General features: G+C 37.8%; 1 protein-coding gene across 5 annotated transcripts in view; it reads left to right on the plus strand.

Moving 5' to 3' along the window:
• The window catches only part of Sh3glb1 (SH3 domain containing GRB2 like, endophilin B1), a 37860-nt gene that overhangs the window by 13017 nt on the left and 2382 nt on the right, over positions 1-22461 (plus strand). The window contains exons 5-11 of one of the 5 annotated variants that reach the window (XM_021658029.2): positions 206-298; positions 3636-3722; positions 5518-5541; positions 7933-8022; positions 8430-8530; positions 13494-13722; positions 14123-18660. In XM_021658029.2, the coding sequence (XP_021513704.1) occupies positions 206-298; positions 3636-3722; positions 5518-5541; positions 7933-8022; positions 8430-8530; positions 13494-13722; positions 14123-14230 (732 nt within the window). In that variant the 3' untranslated portion in view covers positions 14231-18660. Of the gene's footprint in view, positions 1-205; positions 299-3635; positions 3723-5517; positions 5542-7932; positions 8023-8429; positions 8531-13493; positions 13723-14122; positions 18661-22461 lie in introns of those variants that run through there. The other 4 variants (XM_060392587.1, XM_060392588.1, XM_060392589.1 and 1 more) reach the window with 4 other exon arrangements.

A 22461-nucleotide genomic window follows, 5' to 3' on the forward strand; every position in this document is an offset into this window, starting at 1 on the left:
TGGAGAGCAGAGGCAGGAGGGTTGCCACAAGTTCAGGGACAGCCTGGTCTGATCTAGGTAGTGAGTATCCCATTTAAAACAAGCAAACAAGGCTGTGGGGTCACTGCACAGCCTTTGTCAGCTAGCACACACACTCCTTAAGTGTGGATGGTCTTACAGATTTTAGCATCCTTAGCTTCACTTTGTGCTTTTTGCTTATTTGTAGAAAGAAAGGAAACTGTTACAGAATAAGAGACTGGATTTGGATGCTGCAAAAACAAGACTAAGAAAGGCAAAAGCTGCAGAAACAAAAAGTTCAGTAAGTAGTACCTGTTTATCTGCCTAACACAGAAACACTTCAGCTTACTAACCTCAGAGGTTGAGATGCATTTCACGAATGCACTGTGTAAGATACAGGTTACAGAGCAGAGCACGGCGTTCAGGGCAGATTCCCGTTTAGAAACAGGCTGACCAGAACTTAATGCATGCAAGTCAGTACAACGAAGTCAATAAGAGGCCTTGTCACCAACACGGAGGTAGCTCCTAAAGCTACTTGTGCTTTATTCTTAGTGTGCATGGCTAATATGCTTTTTTTTTTTTTTTTAACAAGATAGATTTATTATAGTGAAAAATGAAAAAAAAAGATTTTCTTAATTAAGGTGAAAATGAATCAAGTTTGAGAATATTTGCCTATGGCTTAAAAAGTAAATGAATTTTCTTTCTGTATCTAACTCAATTAAAATAATTATCACCAAGAATAGTTCCAAAAAGATTGAATAATGTTAGCATGGTCTCACATGCTAACAAAAGGTAGCTCTTTTGAAGAGAAACTCATCTGGATAAATAAGTTTTACAAAATTTTATAAAACCAGCCTTAAAATATTTTTTCCAATTGTCTATGTATTAAATGTGATAGTACAGTGCTTTTATGTATAACTTTTGTTAAAAGGTTTTAGTTTTAAACTTTAATTGATATGTTGTCAATATTTTCATTTCATCACATACAATACTTAAATTGGATTTGAATGTTAACAGTTTGAAAAATAGTATAATATAAACAAGTATGATTTTGTTCAAGGAAGCTAACATTTTAATTTGAGCATAGAGATGTGTGTTATTAAAAAGCATGATATCAGGACTCCCCACCACAACTACAACCATTGCATAATAAGCATATATAACTTACAGTTGGTGATGTCCTAGAATTTTCTTTGGAAAAAGAAAGGTTGAGAATTACTGTGTAGTGAAATTGATACTTTGTATGAGCTTCTGCTAGAGAAGGGCTGGCTTTAATAAAATATTAATTGCAAATTTACTTTCATTTTCACTTCTCATTATCATGACGTAATTTCCATTAAGCAAACTCTATAAAATTAAAGTTTTATAAATGAATGCTGTAGATACCAAGAGACCCTAAATTAATTTACTGATTTCTAGTTGTTTTAGGGATTGACTTTTAAGATACTAATTTTTTAATTAAGAAAATCTTAACAAGGCTCATTATTCCCTTAAGAAGGGAAAAAAATATCTAGAGTAGAAAAAAATCTTTGATGATTGTGGAATAACAGTATTTCCAGGTTCCAATACAAATATTTATTAAGCTAGCATTAGGAGGATGCTCTGCTTTTTAACTAGAAAAGTGCCAGGCAGCACAGTCTAATGATAACTACCCTCTGATTATACTAAAATATTAATAGTATTGCTTTTAGGATACATAGGAGCTAAATGTAGTAGACACCTGAAAAATGATTCTTCTTGATACATCTGGGAAAGCTGTTGGCAGGTGTCACATAAGCAAAATTCCTGCTACCCTCAAACCCTCAATTTACAAATTAGTAGACTAGACATTTTGATGATTTAGCCCTATCAGTTAAAAAAGAAAAAAATCTACCTGTATCCAGTATTGACTAACTTCTGTTTACTTATTGGTGTACTGTAGAATACTAAATAACATCAAAGGCATTTCTCAAAAATGTACCAGCTCAGTGAAATAGAGAAAAAGAGACTGTGTTTCACAGTGAATAAGAGAAAAATTGTAGTAGATTGTTGATACAGTAAGACTTCTGCGAAGAATGTGGCTCAGCCATAAAATACTTGCCCTGTTCTGTTCCCAGTACCACAAAATAAAGAAATAATGATGAAAAAAAAAAAAAAAAACAAGCACAGATACACCTGTAATTATAGCACTTGAGAGTTAAAAGTTTCTCTGCTGCATAGTGAGTTTGAGGCTAGCATGGGGTGAATGAAAAACTGTTTCAAAAAAACAAAACAAAAAAATCGGTAAACAATTATGTCAGAGAATGAAGGAAAAAATTGAATGAATACATCTAAATTATAAGGCACCTATGTTTGGTTACTTAAACATAGTATGTTGTAGTAAATAAAAATGCGTGTTGGACTACATAATGTTTATTATTCTTTGCCCTATGATTATTGCGGTGGTATTAATTAACTTGCTTTCACAAATAATAAGACACAGATACTTGTTAGATTTTACAACTGCCTTATTTATCTTGGGCTGGGCAGATATTTCTGTCTACTCTATCTCAGTAACCTCACCACCCACTTCTCAGCCCCATCCAATGCAATCCGCCTCAACCGTCTTTATCTGGACTACCTTCCATCCATAATCTTACAAATACTTGTTTATATTTGGTGCTTTTTCCATCCACGCCTTCCTTGGAGTCCTTTTTCCCAGCCCACGTGGTTTCTTCACCACACTAACCCATCATGGTATCCTCCTTCTCCATCTCTTCCTATGTGTTCCTTTCCCATCATTCTCCTGTCCTCAAAAGCTCCAGAACCATAGCTGTGCCTACCCCATTCTGCCCTGCCCAGGTATAGGCCTTAATCAACCAACCAGGTAAAATGTCAGGCAGGGTTACAAAACAAGGAGAGGTGTATCAGGGAAGTAGCCAGATGTTGAGAGCCCCTAATTTACATCAAAATAAAGCATCAGAACAACCTCCAACATATTAACTTTTTAAAAAACTTTTAATGAAAAGAAAAAAAAATGTTTTCTAGCATTTAAAGAAATCTGAGAAGAGAAGAAAAAAAAATGGTGTTTCAGACAGTTCCCATAGCCTAAGTTCTGTCTGTGGACTTCAGCGTATCCACAGCAGTCTAAGTCTAACCCACAGTCCCAGTAGAGGAGCATTGTCATGTAACCTAACTATACCTGTAAACGTTTGCATGCACGGTTTATTAGAAATATGGGGATTGCATGCCTTCAGTGTGTATAAGCAAGATCTGGCCGAGAACGGAACCAGAAAATGGTTGGAAGTGCCAAAAATTCACAGAATAAAAAAGAGCTTTTAAATAGTAAATTTTGTTGGTATGAAAGGCCTTCCCAGATGAAAATTTAAATTGTGTTTCATAATTTGTAATTTTAAAAGAGGTAATTTTTAAAAAGGTATGTTTTCCCTGAATAAGTCCGATTTAAAATTAAATACCAACTGGTTTTTGTTTTGAAAATTCTTTATCTTTGGGTAGGCATCATTACATGAAGTACATAGAAGAACAAATGCAGTTTATTTTTTAAATAGAAGGAACATCAGCTTTGGTGCCTGTTCAGCATGTGCTTTATTGTGCAGAAATGACTCCTTTCCGTGTGTTCATGGGTTTAATGTGTTCTTTGTCTCTCACCTGTGCTTAAGCAACTAAACTCCGCCCGCCCTGAAGGAGATAACATTATGGTAAATTTCTCTTACATGCTCAACTTCCTGCATGTAAAATGGCTGAAGGTTTGTTGGCCTACTGTGTTTTCTACATCTTAACATAAAATGCCTTCTCTTGCTATTAGCTTCGTCTAAATAGCTGAAGTTAAGCATGTATTATGTCTGGGCAAAATTGCTAGTTGAAGTGACACTGAAACTTGAAGAACATTTTACAGCCAAATTTATTGGTTGTGCCAAAAACAGATTTTAAAATCATAAGTATGTAATGCTTTTTAACATCTAGTACAAGATGTTCACTTAGTGTTAGTTTAGGCTGAAATTTCACATTGTTACTTTTAGCAATGAAAAATAACAAGATTTACTTTACTTGAAAAAAACTAAAAGTAAACAATTTTGTTTTGATTCTTCATTATTTACTGTATTGTTATTGAAATTCAACATAGAATTCTTTTTTCTGCTTTTCATAATAAAACAAATCTCAGTGGCAAGGCCTATTCCAATATCCAATGCTAACACACTTAAAATTTAAGAATAGTGATAGCCTGGAATATGATGATGAAAATTGTTTATTATAGCTAATATACATTCTGAGCTCAAATTGAAGAAATTTTTGAGATAGTAGGGTTTGTTTACTTTAATGAAATAAAATTGTATGAATACAGACAAACAGTTCATCCGTGTTAGCCTGTAGCAGTTAATAGTCATTGGGGCTGAGTAGAGGGTTCATTCAGTACATCACTTGTAAGAACATGATTTAAATTCCCTGGCACCCACATAAGCACCCAAGTGGTGCAGTGCATGCTGACAATCCCAACACTGGGTCAGGGTAGAGCCTGGAAGACCCTGGAGCCATCTGGTGAGCTGCAGGTTCAGTGAGAGTCCCTGGGCAAAGATAAGGTGGAAAGCAACCACGGAAGATACCTGAAGTCAATCTCTGCCCTCTACATGTATATACAGGCACACACAGGCACAGATACACACAAAAGTACATATACTTCACACACACACACGAAAATAATTCTTGGAATGGTATTCTAAGTAAATTGCTCCCATTAAAATTGGCAAGAAATCAATAGTATACTTAATTAATGGGTCATTGATTATTTTTATTCTATTAGCATTGAACTAAAAGCAGGAAAAAATAAACCTGAAGTTTTGGTATTAACTATTGTTTCCAGCTATTAATTTTTGAAGCCCTAGCTAAATTATAGCATTCTTTAGATAGCAAGAGAATGCAATTTTTAATTTCCATTGTCTTATCTGTAGGTAAATGAAAGTTTGAGACTATGTCAGTCACTTTTAATTTTGTATAAATCATAAGTTTCCTTTTGTCCATGGTAAAAAAAAAAAGTCCTAAACAATTAGCAAGACTTTGCTTTATTTCTTAAGAGCATTTGTTTTGCAGCTATTTATCACCTACTTATAATAAGATATTTAACTGGCAACCTTAAATTTATTACACTTCAAATTGTTTCTCAAAAAAATCATTGTTTTAATAGCATTCAGTGTTCCTTGTTTTGTTTCTATTTCCTAAAATTTTAGGATTTATACTTCAAAGAGAAGTTAAAAATCATTTAGTTCAAACCTCTCATTTTACATGGGAGACTGTACATTCTCTGTGATAGGTCAGATATTCTCAATTGGAGAAAGCTGTTCTTATTTGTAAAGTGATAGGATTTTTAATTTGGTGCTGTTGATGCATATAAAAGGCAGACCTCATAATATAATCAGCTGATTTAGTTTGTAAGGGAAAGAGTATGTCATTTAAATTAAAGCACTTTTTATACTAAGTTGTAGGAAATGTTAAATTCCAACTTTATTTCATGTTCTGTATTTCTCTCTGATTTTTAATGCTGGCTAGATTTGGGCAGAGGAAGTGACAAAAGTAAGTAAAATTTTAAACTGCTGGATCATGAAACAAGAATTAAGTTGTCATTCATTCAGCATCAGCCTTGTAGCCATTCATAATTATGACCTATGTTACAAATCTTTTAAATCTGAAAATTTAAGGAAATTACCAAGTTTGTTTACTAATAGCAGTTCCCTTCAGCAGTGGAATTATGCTCCAGAGAGTCTGTGTCCGCCGTGAGGAACCCTAGCCAACAATTAAGCAGGTGTTACTCACACAGCACCTTTCTAAGGACAGGTGAAATGCTTGGATTTATTCACTGACAGTTACTTTTTCAATGATATTTTAAGTGTAAAGAATACTGAATATTGTGACCTCTTGTCTTCAAAGAACTGGGTTTTAGGGAAATAAAGGTTTGGGTTCTCTTGAGCCCAAAATGAATTTTTCTGTCACTTTAATAGAAAATTTCCATGAAATTCCCTTGCAGTTTATACCTGCATGAAACACAGCATAGCAAATATATTGTTTATCGTCAATATCATAATTAAAAATATCCATCATTATACAATGTGACAGTTGGATCTTTGGATTTTTGCTCTTTCCCTTAGTATCAATACTGCTTGCTACTTGTAAAAGCTACCAATGTGCTTGTCGTCAGCTGTCCCTCTGCCTCTGTTACCATCTTTCACTTTGACTTGGCTGGAAATTTAGTTATAACTCAAGAATTTAAAGAAGAAAATTGTGGCTTTAGTGCAGACTCATTCCAAATGTTATTTTAGGTTCTTTTTAGACAGTTGTCGTTTACTCCCCATTCTCAGGCCTGTCAAAGTCTGCATTCCAGATGAGGACAATGTTAGTAACTGAGGGCAGGTTCAAACTATAGCTTCAGATATTTAAATAGCTTTTTAAGCCTTAACTTTTATAACTTAAAATTTGCTGATTCTACCGTGTGTTTCCTGCATAATTTATTGACTTATTGATTGTGTGGTTTGGCAGTGTGAGGTGGTTGACTTAAGGTCTCTTCCTCCTCTGTGCAATCGAAATCAACTTAGTGTGGTCCTACCCTGGTTTCTTTTATTTTTTATTTTTTTTAACTTCTAGCATGAACAGAACACAGAACAATGTGTGAGAAAGTATAAGTCCATAAAATCAAGATGTAATAATAAAAATATTACAGCCAAAAGCAGCTTAGGGGAGAAAGCTAGTTTTGGCTTACGGTTCTAGAGGGACAGTCTACCGTGGCAGGGTAGACAGGAACCAGAAGCTGGCTGACCACATTTTCATCAGTGCATAGAAAACGGAGAAAGGGAGCGGGGAAGTTGGACTGTTGACTGTGGGAGGTTATAGCAACTGATGGTGCATTTCTTTGTTAACTGGCTCTCAGGCCACTTTGTCACCAAAAGATAAAAGAGACTAAAAAAACTCACGAAAAGAGAGTGCTTGACTGTGCTTTATTACATCTTGGGAATGATGTCAGATTGTTGCTTATGAGTATTTATTTATGGTAAAGATTCTTACCAGCAGTGATTTCCAGTAGCGGGATTAAGCTCATTATTTCAAATAAGCTATTTTTTTCTCTTCATTTTCCTACTAAAGTTTTGAGTGTTTAAGGCTAGTATTTAGAATTTTTAGATTTTGTTAATTTTTCAGTGAAGTATTTTGTTCCAGCACTAAACAGAAGCCGATAGAGCTACAAACTTCTCATTTTCAAAGTCAGTGACTTCATCTTGGTAGCTTGAAACACACCACCATGAAAGTATTTATATCATGCAAATCAGGATGTGGGAGCACTTCCTTTTTCCTTTAAAAATGATATACTAGCACAACACTGAAGACCAGCTGTAACTGGTAGAAAAACTTTGAAGCCCTAATCTTAATGATGCTAATGTCTAAAGTCTACTATGCATGATTTAGGGAAAAAGTGTTAAAGAACGTTCAGGTGTAGGAGGAAACGTTCTTTGAAGGAAACCAAGACCCTGTTGTACCAACAAGTGTTAGTAACTGAGCAGAGCTGAACATCCTATGCCTTTACTCCTGCAATCTTTGATTTGAAATTGAAGACTGTTGTTAACTTAAATACAAAAGAAAAGCACAGGTAATAATATTACTTCATACTCATAAAACTGTGGTACTCCTAGGATTTTATAAAATACTCAATTTCATATACAGACATCTTAACTGTCATAGTATGTCTTTGGCATGAGTCAAGTGTTGGTAAGGAATCAATTCTGTCAGTTGTGTTTGGTGACACAGATAGGTGTAAAAACCAGCTAAGATATACACATAAAAGAATTAGGTTATCATCAGATTCTAATTTGGAGAACATTAAGGGTTATTTTGTATGTTTTGGTTTGTTTTTGTTTTGGTTTTGGTCTGAAAGTGGTCTGAATCTTTTAATGAGAACCTAAAAGTGTGTTCAAATTTAAGTCTGAACAGGAATTAAGAATAACTCAAAGTGAATTTGATCGTCAAGCAGAGATTACCCGACTTCTGCTGGAGGGAATCAGCAGTACACACGTGAGTATTAAATCATTTCCAAGAAAAGAGGCTGAGACAGCACTTAAGCAGCTGAGGAGGAGTTTGTGAAGTTGAAGGCACTCTGGGCTACTTAGCAGACACTGCCTTTAAACAGAGCCTCTGTGTCAGTTATCTGTCAAGGAATGTGGTAGTTCACAAGGGATCTGAAGAAATATTTTAAATTTCCTCTTATAGTTCATCACTCATTTTTCCCACTTCATAAATCTTCATGTTGGTTCCTGTTGGCTGAACAAAACTTGTCAATGTATTGTTCCCCGGAATTAGTCTTAGTAAGCCTGGTAGGAATACCATGCCAGTAAGCTTTACAGTAGCGTGTGTGAAGTCCCTCACGGCAGTGTATCCTTGGTTCTCCTTTGTTTGAACTCACTGTAACTTTTTCCACACAGGCCCACCATCTCCGCTGTCTGAATGACTTTGTGGAAGCCCAGATGACTTACTATGCACAATGCTACCAGTACATGTTAGACCTACAAAAACAACTGGGAAGGTAGCCATTTCCTTTTTCTATGTAAGAGTCATAATAAGGAAGGGTGGAGACTGAAGAGGAAGGCTCAGTGGGTAAGCACTGGGCACACCAGCATGGCAAACTGAGCAAGTCAGGCACAGTAGCCTGTGTCTATAATCACAGCTCTGCGGCAGCAAGTGGGAGCCAGGTAGCAGGGACATAAGGGAGGGCACACTTACAAAAACAATTATGATATATTTTTTTTAAGTCCTAATGAAGACGTTCAGGTGTTTTATGTGGGGCTGATGGTGTGGCTCCAGTGGATACAGGTGATGGGCCAAGCCTGATGACCTGAGTTTAATTCCTAAGATCCACATGGTGAAAGGAAAGAACTCACACCTGAAAGGTGTCCTCTGACCTCTGCATGCTCACCATGGCACAAGTACACACACACACACACACACACACACACACACACCCCACAGATAATAAATGAAATTTAAATTTTAAAAAAAATAAGATTTTTATGTGTAATCCAATAGCAGGTATAAAAATTAGAGTTAAGGGCTTTGTTAGATTGTACACAATTGCCTCTTTTTGTTACTGTCAGACTTACAAGGTACATTTTTAGTTTTTCTAGCACAAATGCATATTAGCAGAAATAAGATAATTAGGGGCATAGTTTTTTAGTGCCATATAAAGAAAGTGATAGATATATTGAGGCCTAACTTTTCTCTTACTACTAAATATTTTTTGCTCTGTGTTGAGGAAGATAGCTACAACTACATTAACAGTTGTGCCTTAAAAATAAGCTAATTTAGATTTGTTAATTTTGGAATAATCCAAAGACCTCAAGCCCCTTACATAATTATTTTGAATATGGTATTATACTCTAAAGCAAAAGCATATATAAAGCACATAACTGAATCATTTAATTACCAAATAACTTATGGAATACCTGCCTTAGGTCTCACGTATATTCCGGACTTACCACCAGCAGACAACATGCTAGGGTACTTCGCCTTGATGGAGCTCACATTTCAAGGTGACATTAGCAATAAAGCATGCAGCAGACATTTGAAGTCGTAAGTGTCAGCCATGGACAGACCAGCCATGTAGAAAAGTTGAAGGGGTAGGGTGTTGTGAGGACATCTAATTATGGCCCAGCTGAGATTCTAGCTGAGATTCCCAGATAGAGTTATTTTGGTGAGAGCCTTCTAGATGAAGAACAAGGCAAGCCTGAATGTTACGGGCAAACCAGGGTACAGAAGAAAGAGAAGCAGCAAGTTTGGGTAATTGACAGTATTTTATTCTAGTGAAAGCATAGTGTTTAGTGGAGAAAGAAATTGTTTGTGAGGCTAGAGGAGTTGGCTGGCCTTAAAGGTAAATTGTAATGAGTTTCTGGCATTTATGTAACCATTAAGTAAGAGGAGTGGTATGTGACATTTGAAGGGAAAACATCAAAATACTGTTTCAAGAAATACAGTTTAAAAAGAGTCACTGCAGAGTTCATTCTGCAAATTTATCCTTCAGATTTAGGCCTAGACTAAAGTTAGGCAACATCACAAAGCTAATTTTAGATCTTCAAAACAAACTGCAGCCTATTAGTTTTCTGGTAGATTTGCCTGGTTCACATTTCTTCATAGTTGGTGTTTTTTTAGTAGTATTCATATCTGAAGGCAGAACGGTTTAAGCCTGAAAAACCTTAACACTCTCTCTCCACTGTTCCCTGACACACTGCAAGTGTAGCAGCAGATGGGTTGTGTCCATTCGTCATTCATACTCAAGCCACACAGTCCTTGGCACTCAGCCATTCAAACAGAGCAGCATCACTAGTACTCAGTACTAGTACATATCGCTAGTACACAGTAAAGCCAGTGCTGTCTAGACAGGAAAGTCCATCTTGCCTCTCACCCTTCAAAGAATTGTGTTACTGCGCCAGGAATGGGGAAATGTTAACCTGTTAGTGAATTTCAAGATCCTTTTTCAAGACAGAGAGGGGCAGGAGTCATGGCACATGCCTGCCATCCTAGCACTCGGGTGTCCAGGCAGGAGGCCAGCGTGGCCTTCACAACGAAACACTTTATCCCTTTATGTGTTCACTTTTAGGTTTTTATATGCAGACCTTAACAGTGACAAATAACAAAGCATCCAGACCACACTAACCAACCAGAGCTACTTCTGAGAGGAGAGCCATGTTGTAATAGTGTTGTTGGAAGTAGTAAGTGAATAACACCTTTCACTTCTGTAGGGCATACGTTGTGCCAAACACTCTCCAGCCACCTCAGGTGTGTATTTCATAGACTTTGCAGTCCTTGCCACCACACAAGATGGGCAGGGTTAGTTCATAATATTCACATAAGCAAACAAGTACCAGACTCAAGATAGTAATTTTTTATTATTTATCTTTTAGTAATTAGAAGGCTTTCACATACTAATCTACAATGACCTGATTGGTGTTATTACAATTATTAATTTCTACATGTTTAAATGTAAAATTTCTTAGAAACATGGGCATCACCTTTCAGAGCTTTGTTTTAATAAAGGTATGTAAGTCAGGGCTTTGTGCTGAAGTGGTGAGTCAGAAAGGAATAGTAGCATCATAATCATATCACAAATTATTAAACCAATGAGACCAGCTGGCTAAACAGTGGACAAAGCTTGTTATGTGAAAAAAGAATTGTGACAGCAAATAAGTTTCCAAATAGTTCTTGTGTAAAGAACAGGAAGTAAAGTACAGACAAAGGGGAAAGGAGGGTCTGAAGTTTTGTTTTTTGGTTTGTTTTGTTTTGTTTTAATTAGAAATAACAGTAGATTTGCAGGTTGATGAGAATGACCAAGTAGCTTGAGAGCATGTGATTTTGTTGGACAGAAAGGAAGGGTTACTAGAGCAATGACCCTCAAAGATGCAGTTCTGTGTACCTCTAACAGGACTAGCCTCAAAATACGGGCGGCCACAGCAGCAGTAGGAAAGTCGCTGCCGCTTCCCTCACTATCAAACAGGACTAAGTCCCTCGGCCGAGGGTAGAGCTTCAGGGAGAATGGCTGACATTTTGAAGGAAGATGAATATAAAGTGGTCACCAGGAGAACAGAAGTGAATTTCCTAGAGCTAACATAAAATTGCCAGGTAACATTGTGGACCCATATAAGGGGTTCTACTCATAAATGTAAGACAAAGCAACAGAGGTTTTTCTTTTTCTCCTGACACAGTGGCTACGATAGTGCTGAGTCTGTGTGTTGGGGAGATGTTGCCAAGTGAATATTAGTGATGTAAAGAATATGCAAGCACAGTGTGGTTAGAATAATTAATTATAGACATGAAGAAAGAATAGTATGATATTGGCAAACTGCTTGAGTGGAATTATTAGAGGAAAGAGTGATGATAGAATAGGTTGTGGAAACTGCTTGTTCACCTTACAAATGCTGAAAGTGATGAGTTTGAGGATGAATAGCAACTAGGATCTGGTGTAAAAGCAACAGAGAAATTGATGGACATAAGAGGCTAACGTTCTGGAAGATTGTCTATGTGAGTATTAAAATCACCAAGAATTATGACATAGCATCATCAGTTTAGTCAGGAATTATGTTCTAAAAATGAAAACCCTTCATATGTGTGCAATAAAAGATGGTGGACAGTGTATAGTTGAGTAATGTGAAGGTCTGGAGAGTTGGTTAGGAAGAGTGGGAATGGGAAGTAGAGGGTTCCTTCACTGTTGGCCTCTAGATTCAGCCGGAAGAGCAGTATAGGACAGAAAGTGACAGAAGGAGGTAAGAGTAAGACAAGGGATGTTGCTGGTAGCTGGCTGGTTCTCGGTGGCACAGCAGTCATAAAAGAAAATTTCATCAGGCTATAGAGATGGCTCAGTGGTTAAGAGAACTTGCTTTTGGGCAGACCTGGGTACAATTCCTAGCACCCATGTGGTAGCTCACAACTATCTGTAACCTCAGTTCCAGTGGTCCAACAGGAATGTGTGGTGCACATACATGCATTCAGGTAAAACATCCTTTTACGTAATATAAAACAAATACGTTGAAAAGATTTAAAAACAAACGCTATTTTCCAGAGGTATGGATTTCATACAGCCTACCTGATAAAAGGTATTGTATGTTTTAGTGATGGATTCAAGCGGAACCTTGGGCAGGCTGTTTGGCTCAGTAGAAGAGCATGTGCTTAGCATGCTCGGGCCTGCTGTCTCTTTGTGTTGCTGCACAAAGAGTCTTCACATGCATCGGAAACGCTGTACTGTATCACTTGTTCATTCTAGGACTTTTATTTTTTCTTTAAAATAACAAAAAAATTAACTTGTGAAATTGGCTGTGTTCTGTTGAGTCTTACATTTCATCATAATTATCAATCATAATTAATTAATTTGAATCTTTTATCTCTAAGTCTGTGTCCCTTCCTTACAGTAATTATGACATCAATTCATCTAATATCTTGAGCTTAAAGTAGCAATGCTGGGCATGTTAGATAGTACATACTTTTTACATGGCTGATAGGAAAATGTGATATATTGGTTTTTTGACAAAGCTCTAGCAACCAAATACTTCCCAAAATATTAAGGAAATGTCATGTTTACAGTACTACTTACTATTTAGTTCTTTGTTTTTATTTAACAGTTCACAGAGAGGAAGAGATTAATATTATATACTATCTCATAATATGTACATGTGTGTATATTGGCATATATAGTCTGGACAGCATTTAAGAATAAAAATCCATATTCATACACCCCAAGGAGGAATGTTGGCCAAAATGTTCTCTAAATTTAAGTCACCAGAGAGAGGCAGCTCTGAAGCTGCCTTTATGGAGTTTACATTGGAGTGCCACCTAAGAGGGAAGTGGAAGACCACACACTTCCTCACTGAAATAGGAAGGTCTCTAAATCTTTCCAGTGGGGAAGTTGGTAAGTGGTGCCACCACATGGTGATAGTGAGGAACTTCAATCACTCAAAAGTAGATAATTGAGGTTTGGTTTTGGTTTTTGTTTTTGTTTTCAACAGTTTTCCATCCAATTATCTTTCTAACAACAATCAGACCTCCGGGACACCTGTGCCATCTGCTCTGTCAAATGCAATTGGTCCTTCTGCTGTGGCTCCAGCGGGTAGCCTAATAATGGCCTCCTCTTCCAACCTCAATGACCTTAAAGAATTAAGCGGCAGCAGGAAGGCCAGGGTTCTCTATGATTATGATGCTGCAAATAGTACTGAGTTGTCACTTCTAGCAGATGAGGTGAGTGATATCTGTATAGGAAAAATTTACATCACAGGCAGACATACTAAGTCGAATATTAGACTGAAGTGCAGATTCCTCACTACTGACTTGGAAATAATTTATTATGAAAGTTTCATGAATTTCAGTTGTTAATATTGACACTTTAACTTTTTCATTTTATATAGTAGATAATAGAAATAATGTTTAACATGTTTGTACAAATAAGTTTTATGTAAGTATAAAACTGCCACCACTGATAAAATGCATAATTTTTGAGCTAAATGTGATTTTTTTCAGCTGATGTTTAAAGTCCTTAAATGGTGATTAATTTAAACATTTAATACAAACCTGATTTGTATTGTAAAAGTAAGCATATGTATTTAATATAGTTAATAATTGGAAATATTATATTTTGTAGGTAATCACTGTGTTCAGTGTCGTTGGAATGGATTCAGACTGGCTAATGGGGGAAAGAGGAAATCAGAAGGGCAAGGTGCCAATTACCTACTTAGAACTTCTCAATTAAATAGGGAGACCCTTCGTGACACCATATTTATATTCAGTAACTCTTAAACAGGTTTAATGTCTTTCATGTTAATGTCATAGAGACTGAAAATGAAATATTACAAGCCATCAGAAACTGGCTATTCTGCCAATAAAATTGCATGGTTAATACTTCATTATAAAATTTATGTTAGCGATTTCATGACAAGAATGTTTTCTTATACAATTCTCTTTCTACTGAGGTTTCACTAACAAGCAACTTCTACTTTTGATCCCCAACTTAAAAACAAAAGGATTGTTTTCTACTGAATTTTTCATTAACAACAAGCTTTTTCTTTATGCAAAATAAATTTATTGTGCATGATCCCAGTGACTCATTTATTAGGTACAGTAGCCAAAGAATGAAGTAAAAAATCATTTTTACCTTGCTGTCCAATAGGAATCAAATGACTTAGATACTGTGCTGTAGCAGGGTCTCTTGGCTTTGGAGTTTTGGGTTGGGTTAGGTTCAGTTTATTTGTTTATACTTAAAACACTACTGGATAGTTTATTTTAAACTTGAGTCCTTGAAAAGTATTACCTTATTTCATAATGTTGTTAAGGTGCAGAACACTGGGGACAAGTTCATTCACCAAGAGTACTCTTAAGATTATTCAGTTGCCACACTTTGATGAATAATCAGAATTGCATCCACTAAGAACATACTACACTACAGTGAAGATTTGTTGTTGAACAACAAACGTGTGTGAAAATAAGGATTAGTGCAACAGCATTCATTATAGGGTAAATCATACGCAATGAATGTAGTTTATCAGGGTCTCTAGTTATGGAGTATACCCTCTGGAAATTACTAACGACGCATTTGGAACCAGAGAATTGCTATGAGGACCATGCTATACATCAGCAAAAGTTGCTGTAAATTGACAGTTGAGAATTTTTTTTTGTTAGGTCTTCAGCTCTCATTCATACATTCTTCATTCATCCATCCATTCAAAAGACATTTGTTGAGGACCAGGTACCTAGTTGATCAACCAAGTATACTATTAGGAATAAGATGCTCCTGAAGAAGACAAAAGAAGAAAGTTTAACCTGTAACAGGATTAATGTTATGATGGAAGAAATAGAAAGGACTGTGTTTAGGAATTACCTTGTTTGGATTTGAGAAGTCAGAAGCTGACCCAGGTAGAAGGAAAAAGTTGTACTAGGCTTGGAACCAAGAGAGCATAAGTTTATTCAGAGTAGCTTAACAATGAAGTACAAAGGTGTAGTTCATTTATTGAGAGATTCTTGAATTGTAAACTTTTGGCCTCTAAAAAAGGTGGATATCTAAATAGCACTTTAAAATATCCATTTGTGTTAAGAGCTCCTAAGAGCTTGGTAAACACGGAAAACTTAGTTCTTGGTCTCAGCATTAACAGCCCTTTTATTTTCGTGCTGTAAGATAAATTCCTCTGCAGTTTTATAGTTGTGTAAGGCTCTGACTCACACTTGAATTACATACTTAAAACTCCAAAAACAGCTTGAGATGGCTAATGTTCTAGAGAACCAAGTGAATATTTTTTTTTCTCCTTCAGAAAGAAAGTTTTACAGCCTAAAGTACCATCTGTTATATTTGTCCAAATTTAGGTTTTGATGGACTGTAAAACTTTAGGTGAGTTTAAATGGCAGCTTTAGTTCTGCAAATTAAGTTTATTGGGAATAGAACAATACAGGAGAAAATAAAAATATGAACTGAATTGATCCTGTGTTCATATCCTCACATATTGGACTCCTTGGGGTACAACTCATATTTAGAACTGCCTTTTTTTTTTAATTGGTAAAATGGGGATATGTTTGCCATTTACCAGGAAACTATTGCACAAGTGTCACTTTGTGTTTTGTTCTCTTAGGCAAAGACCTGGCACATACAAACATTTTGTAAACACAGATGCTCTTTGTCAAAGCCCCTGACACCATTATGTGTGGGCTGTGCCTGGGCTGGGGCACATGTCCTACACCTGTGCTGTGCTTACTCCCTGGAATCCCACTCTCTACCTACCACACTCAGTGTGAGCGCTGGTTACGGAAGCTGCACTGAGCTAATAGAGGATTCATACCGTATATTAATAGGAGCAAAGGCTCCTTGTACCTTTGTCTACCACAAATCCAGTATAATCCTTAGGCATGTTCTTTTGTTTATTTTTGTTTTGTTTTGTTTTGTTTTAATGAGGTTTGATTGGTTGGATATTTTGTTTAATTTAGGTTTTGACTTAAAGTTATGTATTTAGTTTTTGCTCAGGTATAGGCCCAATGAGATTGTTAAGCATAGAAGAAAAGAAAACTCTTGTGAAGCCTAATTCATGGTGCAGTTAAAAGTTAAATAAACCCTTGACCCCTAAGCATAACTCAGTAGCACAGTAATGAGTGAAGGGTACATACATTCATGAAATAATAAACAAGGAGGTATTTATAGGCTGTCCGCAAACTGAAAAAGAAATGGACTTTATCCGCCTTTGCCCTTAAAGTAATTAACCCCCAAGGTTATACTTAAAACATTTTTCATGGTGCTAATCAAAAAAATTCAGATTGCAGGAGATGAGGTTCCTAAAATGAGAATGCACCTCATTCAAGGAACAAGGAAAATAAGTGTAGGGCCAGCATCCTTAGTGTGCCACAGCCATTCTCCCAGTCTGCTATCTCCCAGATAACAGAACACAAGGAAGCCCTGTTAGGTGTTTCTGAGGTAGAGTGGAGCAGGAGAAGGTGACTTCATGGGACAGTCTTGTTTGTGCCAAAAGGCCTCGCAGACTTTGTTTGATGCACAATCTCTGGCAATCCTCTTTCTTATCCCCCAATACCTGAGATTTTTAAATGAGTTGCCTGGTTGCACAAGCCAGAGTGAAGAGCTGTCAAGGGAGAATGCCTGACAGCCAGTTTGCTCCAAGCCCTCTGCTTCCCTGTGTAGCACCTGTCTCCTCAGAAAACTGTGACATTAAAGAAAGTTCCACACTGGCCCGTCTCCCACTTTGTCCTAATTAGAGATGTTGTCAAAGTACAAGACTTCAAACTAGCAGTATCAGCGTAGCCTGGGAACTTGTTGACATGTTAATTGCTGTTTTCAAATATTCTACCTTATTTATACTTTCTGTCTACATGGGCCTGTGGAATTAGTGTTAGTCTTTCATGTGACAGCTTTTTAAATATTTTAAGACAAAACCTTAATTTTACTTTCTTTACTATGTTCTAACTATTAATTGTAATTATATTGTTATTTTTATAATTTATTTATTTAGCATGTACCTGTCACTCTATAATGTAGCCTTTCTAAGATAAAGACTATAATTCTGTTAATCATAAATTACTCTTAGCATACAGCCTGGCTCTTGTTGGGTTAAAAAAATGCTAATACCTTTGTCTTCCCCAAGATGTACTGAGCCAAAATCTGGAAGCAGGGCCCACAGTTGTACAGTAAACCATTTGCATGATCCTGCTGCAGAGCAAACAGAGCTGGCCTTTCACCCTCAGGGGCCTACAATTGACAACACTTGAACATTTCCCTTTGCCTTGTGTGAGCCTTCCCATCGCTCTTAACTGGCTGAGGTACTTTCAGACCAGTTTTAAGAAGTGGGTATGAAGGTTAAGAAGTATCACTTAGTGTCAGTAAGGAAAGTATTGCTTAGAATGCCAGGACCTGGGTGACATAGAAGGTTTCTAGGAATGTGGACCTATTGTCTAAAGCAGTGGTTTTAGACTTGTGGATGACCCTTTCACAGGAGACACCTAAGACCATCAGAAAACACAGATATTTACATTGCACTTCAGAACAGGAGCAAAATTACAGTTATGAAGTAGCAACAAAAATAATTTTATGCCTGGGGTCACCACAACATGAGGAACTATATTAAAAGGCCGCAGCATTAGAAAGATTGTGTTCTGAAGAAAGATGAGCTTTATCCACCATATTCCCATACAGTGCCTTTGAACTGGTGTTTAGCATCCAAACACCCTGACAAACCACTGAAGCAGTGTGAGACTAACGTCTATACATCTCTGTACCTCAGGTTGCTAAGCTCTACTTATTCCTATGTCAGAGTAGACTTTTTAAGAATTGTTACTGCTTTTTTATTAATACAAGTCATAACATGCTGACAAAACAAAAAACTCTAGAGGTAAAAATACAAACGTGGCCTACAGTTCCACCATCCAAGGAGAAGCTGTGACTGGGGTGTGTGGCCTCCAGAGTCTCTGTACACTTAGAGGTTTTTTTAAATGGGATCAAATTGTACATGCTGTTTTGTAACTTTTTCACTCGACAGTACCATGACTATCTTGCTGTGTCATATGTATTTCTACATCTTTTTTAATGACTGCATGATATTTCTTCATATGTGCCACATTTTATTAAACTACTGTTGAACTTTAGGTTTCCAGTTTTTCACTAATAAACTGCTTTGAAGAACATTGTGCTGCTAACCCTTTGTGTTTCTAATTATTTTCTTGAGGCCTATAGCATGGGTAGGAACACTATACCAGCTTATAAATATTTCTGCCACTGCTACTGTGCCCCCTAGATGACGCTTAGCACTTTATACTCTTTGTCAGCATTATATGAAGGAATGCTCTAGGTTGAGACAGGGTTTATTTGGAGCGGTAGATGGCGGTGCTTCCACCTCAATAATCGTAATATCTTTGTTTGAAAAAACAGTTGAAATTCAACAATACTCGGTCTTCATTTTTCTCTCTTCTGGCATGATACTTTCCTGCCTATAGCTTCTACTCAATCCCCTGGCATTTACCAGGAGATTGTTGTTGAGGTGATAGGAAGAAGCAGTCTCAGATTGGAGTACTATGGTGGTTTTGAGACAGACCTGACATCACCAGATATGATGTGAAGGCAGGCAGTGTTGCCTCTTCCCCTTGGCTCCCTGAGCTGGTGTTAGTCATTACACCTCTTGTGCCCTCATCTCTAGAATGAAAGTAATATAAGCTGTGACAGATTGAAAAGATCAGTTACATTATAAGCAGAGCAGGTGGTACCCAAAATGTATCACAACCACTGCAGTTGTCAACCTCTGTAGAATAAGATTCAGTCATTGCAAAGAAAATCTTCCTTGAAAATTGTCACAATGAGCGTTGTTTTGTATGTCCTACTGCATCTACAAAGTCTGCTTACACATCCTAGCTCATCTTGCCAGTCAAGTGTTCAAAATAGTCTCAGTGAAGTGTCCGGTGGGACATCCAACCTTACCGTGTGTTACAGCTATTTTTACAAAACTGTGTTTGTTTCTCAATTTCTCTCTTAACCCAGTTATCACACAAATGTGTGATTCTTCTGATGTCTCTTTGACCTGTCCCGTGGCTGAATCCCTCTTCCTCAGCTGAGTCCCCTCTTCCTCCTCCCCATGCCTGTCAGGAAGTCTAGTCCTATTCTCTCCCCTGCTCAGCGATTGGCTGTAAGCTGCTTTGTTGGCATAGGGGATAATTGGGGAGCAGTGTTTATACAACATTGAGACGGGAGATTCTCTGAATGATGATTGCAAGCAGATAATGGGGTTAGGGGGGGTACAGAAATCAGCATTTGAGTTGCACAATGACCTTATGCCTGCAACCGTGCTTTTGCAGCAGTGGGTTAAAGGGCAGTTATCCTTTTAAAGGGAGTACATCAGCCTTCTAAACTCTTAACTGCAGCTGGCCTGCTTTTGTGCTTTAGAAGGCTGGGCCTCTGAAGACTCCATTCAGAAGGTAATTTTAGTTAACTAATTGCAGAACCATCACTACAGTACATAACTGAGGCGTCTGTAGGGATAGGAATGTTGATAAAAGTGGATGAATTTAGTTTGCTGGCAGTGTTTCCAGAAAGGTACCTGTTCTGGGGTTAGAGCTACAGTATAAATGAAGCTGAGAGAAGCAACTCATTTTAACAATTGGGTGAATCCCAATACATTTAAATTACCTTTCTGGTTTGTTGATATGAGTCAAACTGCCAGTGAGGGCCAGTAAGGGATGTATGGGGCTTGGAGAGAAGGGAAGCAGTGTGGGAGGCTTGACAGGTTTGAGGACCTGACAAATGACTGGTCTGGGACTAGGCTGACGATTCTATAGGGCTTTTTTATTAGAGCCTGCCTCACAGCACTTTAAGGCAACTACATCCTCCTTGTCTCATCTCCTAGTGAAACTTCCCGAACTGAGCTGTACCTCGAAGTTCGAGCAGCATGGACTTTGCATATAATTTCTCCTGTCAAGTCTCCACTTGAAAACTGTTTATCAAGAGTAAGCTCAAACAATTTATGAAGACATTCTGGATTCTCTCTTCCAAAATTATATGCACAAACACCGTTGCGGCACATACTGCCTTAAATTACTTGCAACTTAAATGAACCTCAAGGACTTTATATACCCAAGGAGGTAGTATACCCATAAATCCTTACTCTTCCAATTTATGTAAAAGGTCTATTGATTCTGGTTAGGTGCTATTATGTCTATTTGGCTTAAGAAACAAGCTTTTTTAGTATATACATAAATATTTGAATATATATAGTCGACACATTTTAAAGACTAAAATCCCACTATCCACATTCCCATTGACTCGATTATTTTACGTGCTCGTCACTAACTTACATGTTGCAGAACAATTGATTTTAAAACGTCTTTGCTGGTTCACCCTGAACTTCAAATTTAGGATCAACCATCTCAGTTGTTGGGATTGGGTTATTTCTGTTGATAAGCTCGTCTGTCTAAAATTAGCTCTTTCCTTTCTCCTCCGCACCTCTTATAGTCCCCACTCCCTTCTCTCAAAAGTGTTAGTTGGGATACGACTACTTAGCAGGGGGAAAAAATTAAATGTCAATCTTTCAGTTACCATTTGTAAATGGCAAATCTTAAGATTTCTAGGAGACAAGTGACACCAAACTTCAGATTGGCCATTGACATGTGGAGGAGGCTGCTGCTCAGGAAACAGGCCCCCAGAGGCAGATGTAGAGCACAGAGACATTAAGGCAGGATTCAGAAGCTAGAGCTGCCTTCACTGGATATTCGAGTTTAAAGGACTACACCTTGAAGTTTTCACCACACTGGGACTACTGCAAATAAGCAAGTGATTTCCATTTACACCGTGAACCACAGTGACTGAGCCTGCCCTTGTCAGACATTGGAAAGCAGAAGAGTCCATCTGCGTGTCTCCGGGGACATTATATCCATGAGTCAGTCCTCCCTCCCACTGGCTAGTGAGGAGGGTGTTCCACCCATCTCACACTTCCTTCCCCGATTACCTCAAAATTTGTTGTGGCCACTGACAGTGAAACTGGGGGCTGAAAGTCGACTCCTGGCCTCCGAGTTCTACAGAAGTGGGTATGGACGGTGGTCTCAGTAAGCATTGGCAGAAGCCAAGTTGCTTGTCAACACTCAGAATCTTTCCTCAGCTACCTAGTAGCATTCCTCTTGTTGCTGATTAAAAAGCAAAGGCGGAGCTGGTGAAATGTCTCAGCAAGCCAAAGGACCTGAGTTTGAAGCTGCAGAACCACTCTGAGCCAAATGTGGTAGCAATCATCTGTAGTCCAGTGTCTATACAGTGAGATGGAAGGTGGGGACAAGAGATTCCCCAAAGGTCATATGCCTGCCGACCTGCCATATGCAGCAGCCAACAACAAAGTAACACCTTGTCCCAAGGTGAAACTTAAAATTGTCTGAGCTCACACTGTCTTGTGACATACGTCCCTTCACACCTTCTCCCACAGAAGAACACACAGGCACAATAGCGCATACATTGCAAAAGAGGCAGGAAGATTGTAAGAGCCAGAGGATCAGAGAGCCTGCTGTGATGCTGAGTCTCCTAGTAACATCAGAAGCTTTATCGGCAAAAGTCTTACCAGTGTGACTGCCCAAACATGAGCTGAATATGGAGGACACCGAGGAACATGCCAAACAGGTTGGGGAAAGCCCACGAGGCCTCAACCCCAGGCAAAGAACTACAAGCAACTGAGTAAAGCTGGGAAGGGGAGAGGTGCCCTCTCCCCCAGGGAAGAGCACACCAAGTGTTTGTCCACTGCCAACTGGTCAGCCATGAAAATATAGAAGTACCATTATATGCAGTCATATGGGCAGGAATACATGGAGATAATATAAATATAAATGTGTGTGTAAAATGCACATATGCATGCAACGATGATGAAAAAAGGCTAAGAATGTGAAGAGCAGGGAGGGGTCCATGGGAGGTTTGGAGGAAGGAAACAAAGGGAGAACTGTAACTAAAAATCTCAAGAAGATAAATGTCACAAG

Source organism: Meriones unguiculatus, chromosome 10, assembly GCF_030254825.1.
Source record: "Meriones unguiculatus strain TT.TT164.6M chromosome 10, Bangor_MerUng_6.1, whole genome shotgun sequence".
NCBI lineage: Eukaryota > Metazoa > Chordata > Mammalia > Rodentia > Muridae > Meriones > Meriones unguiculatus.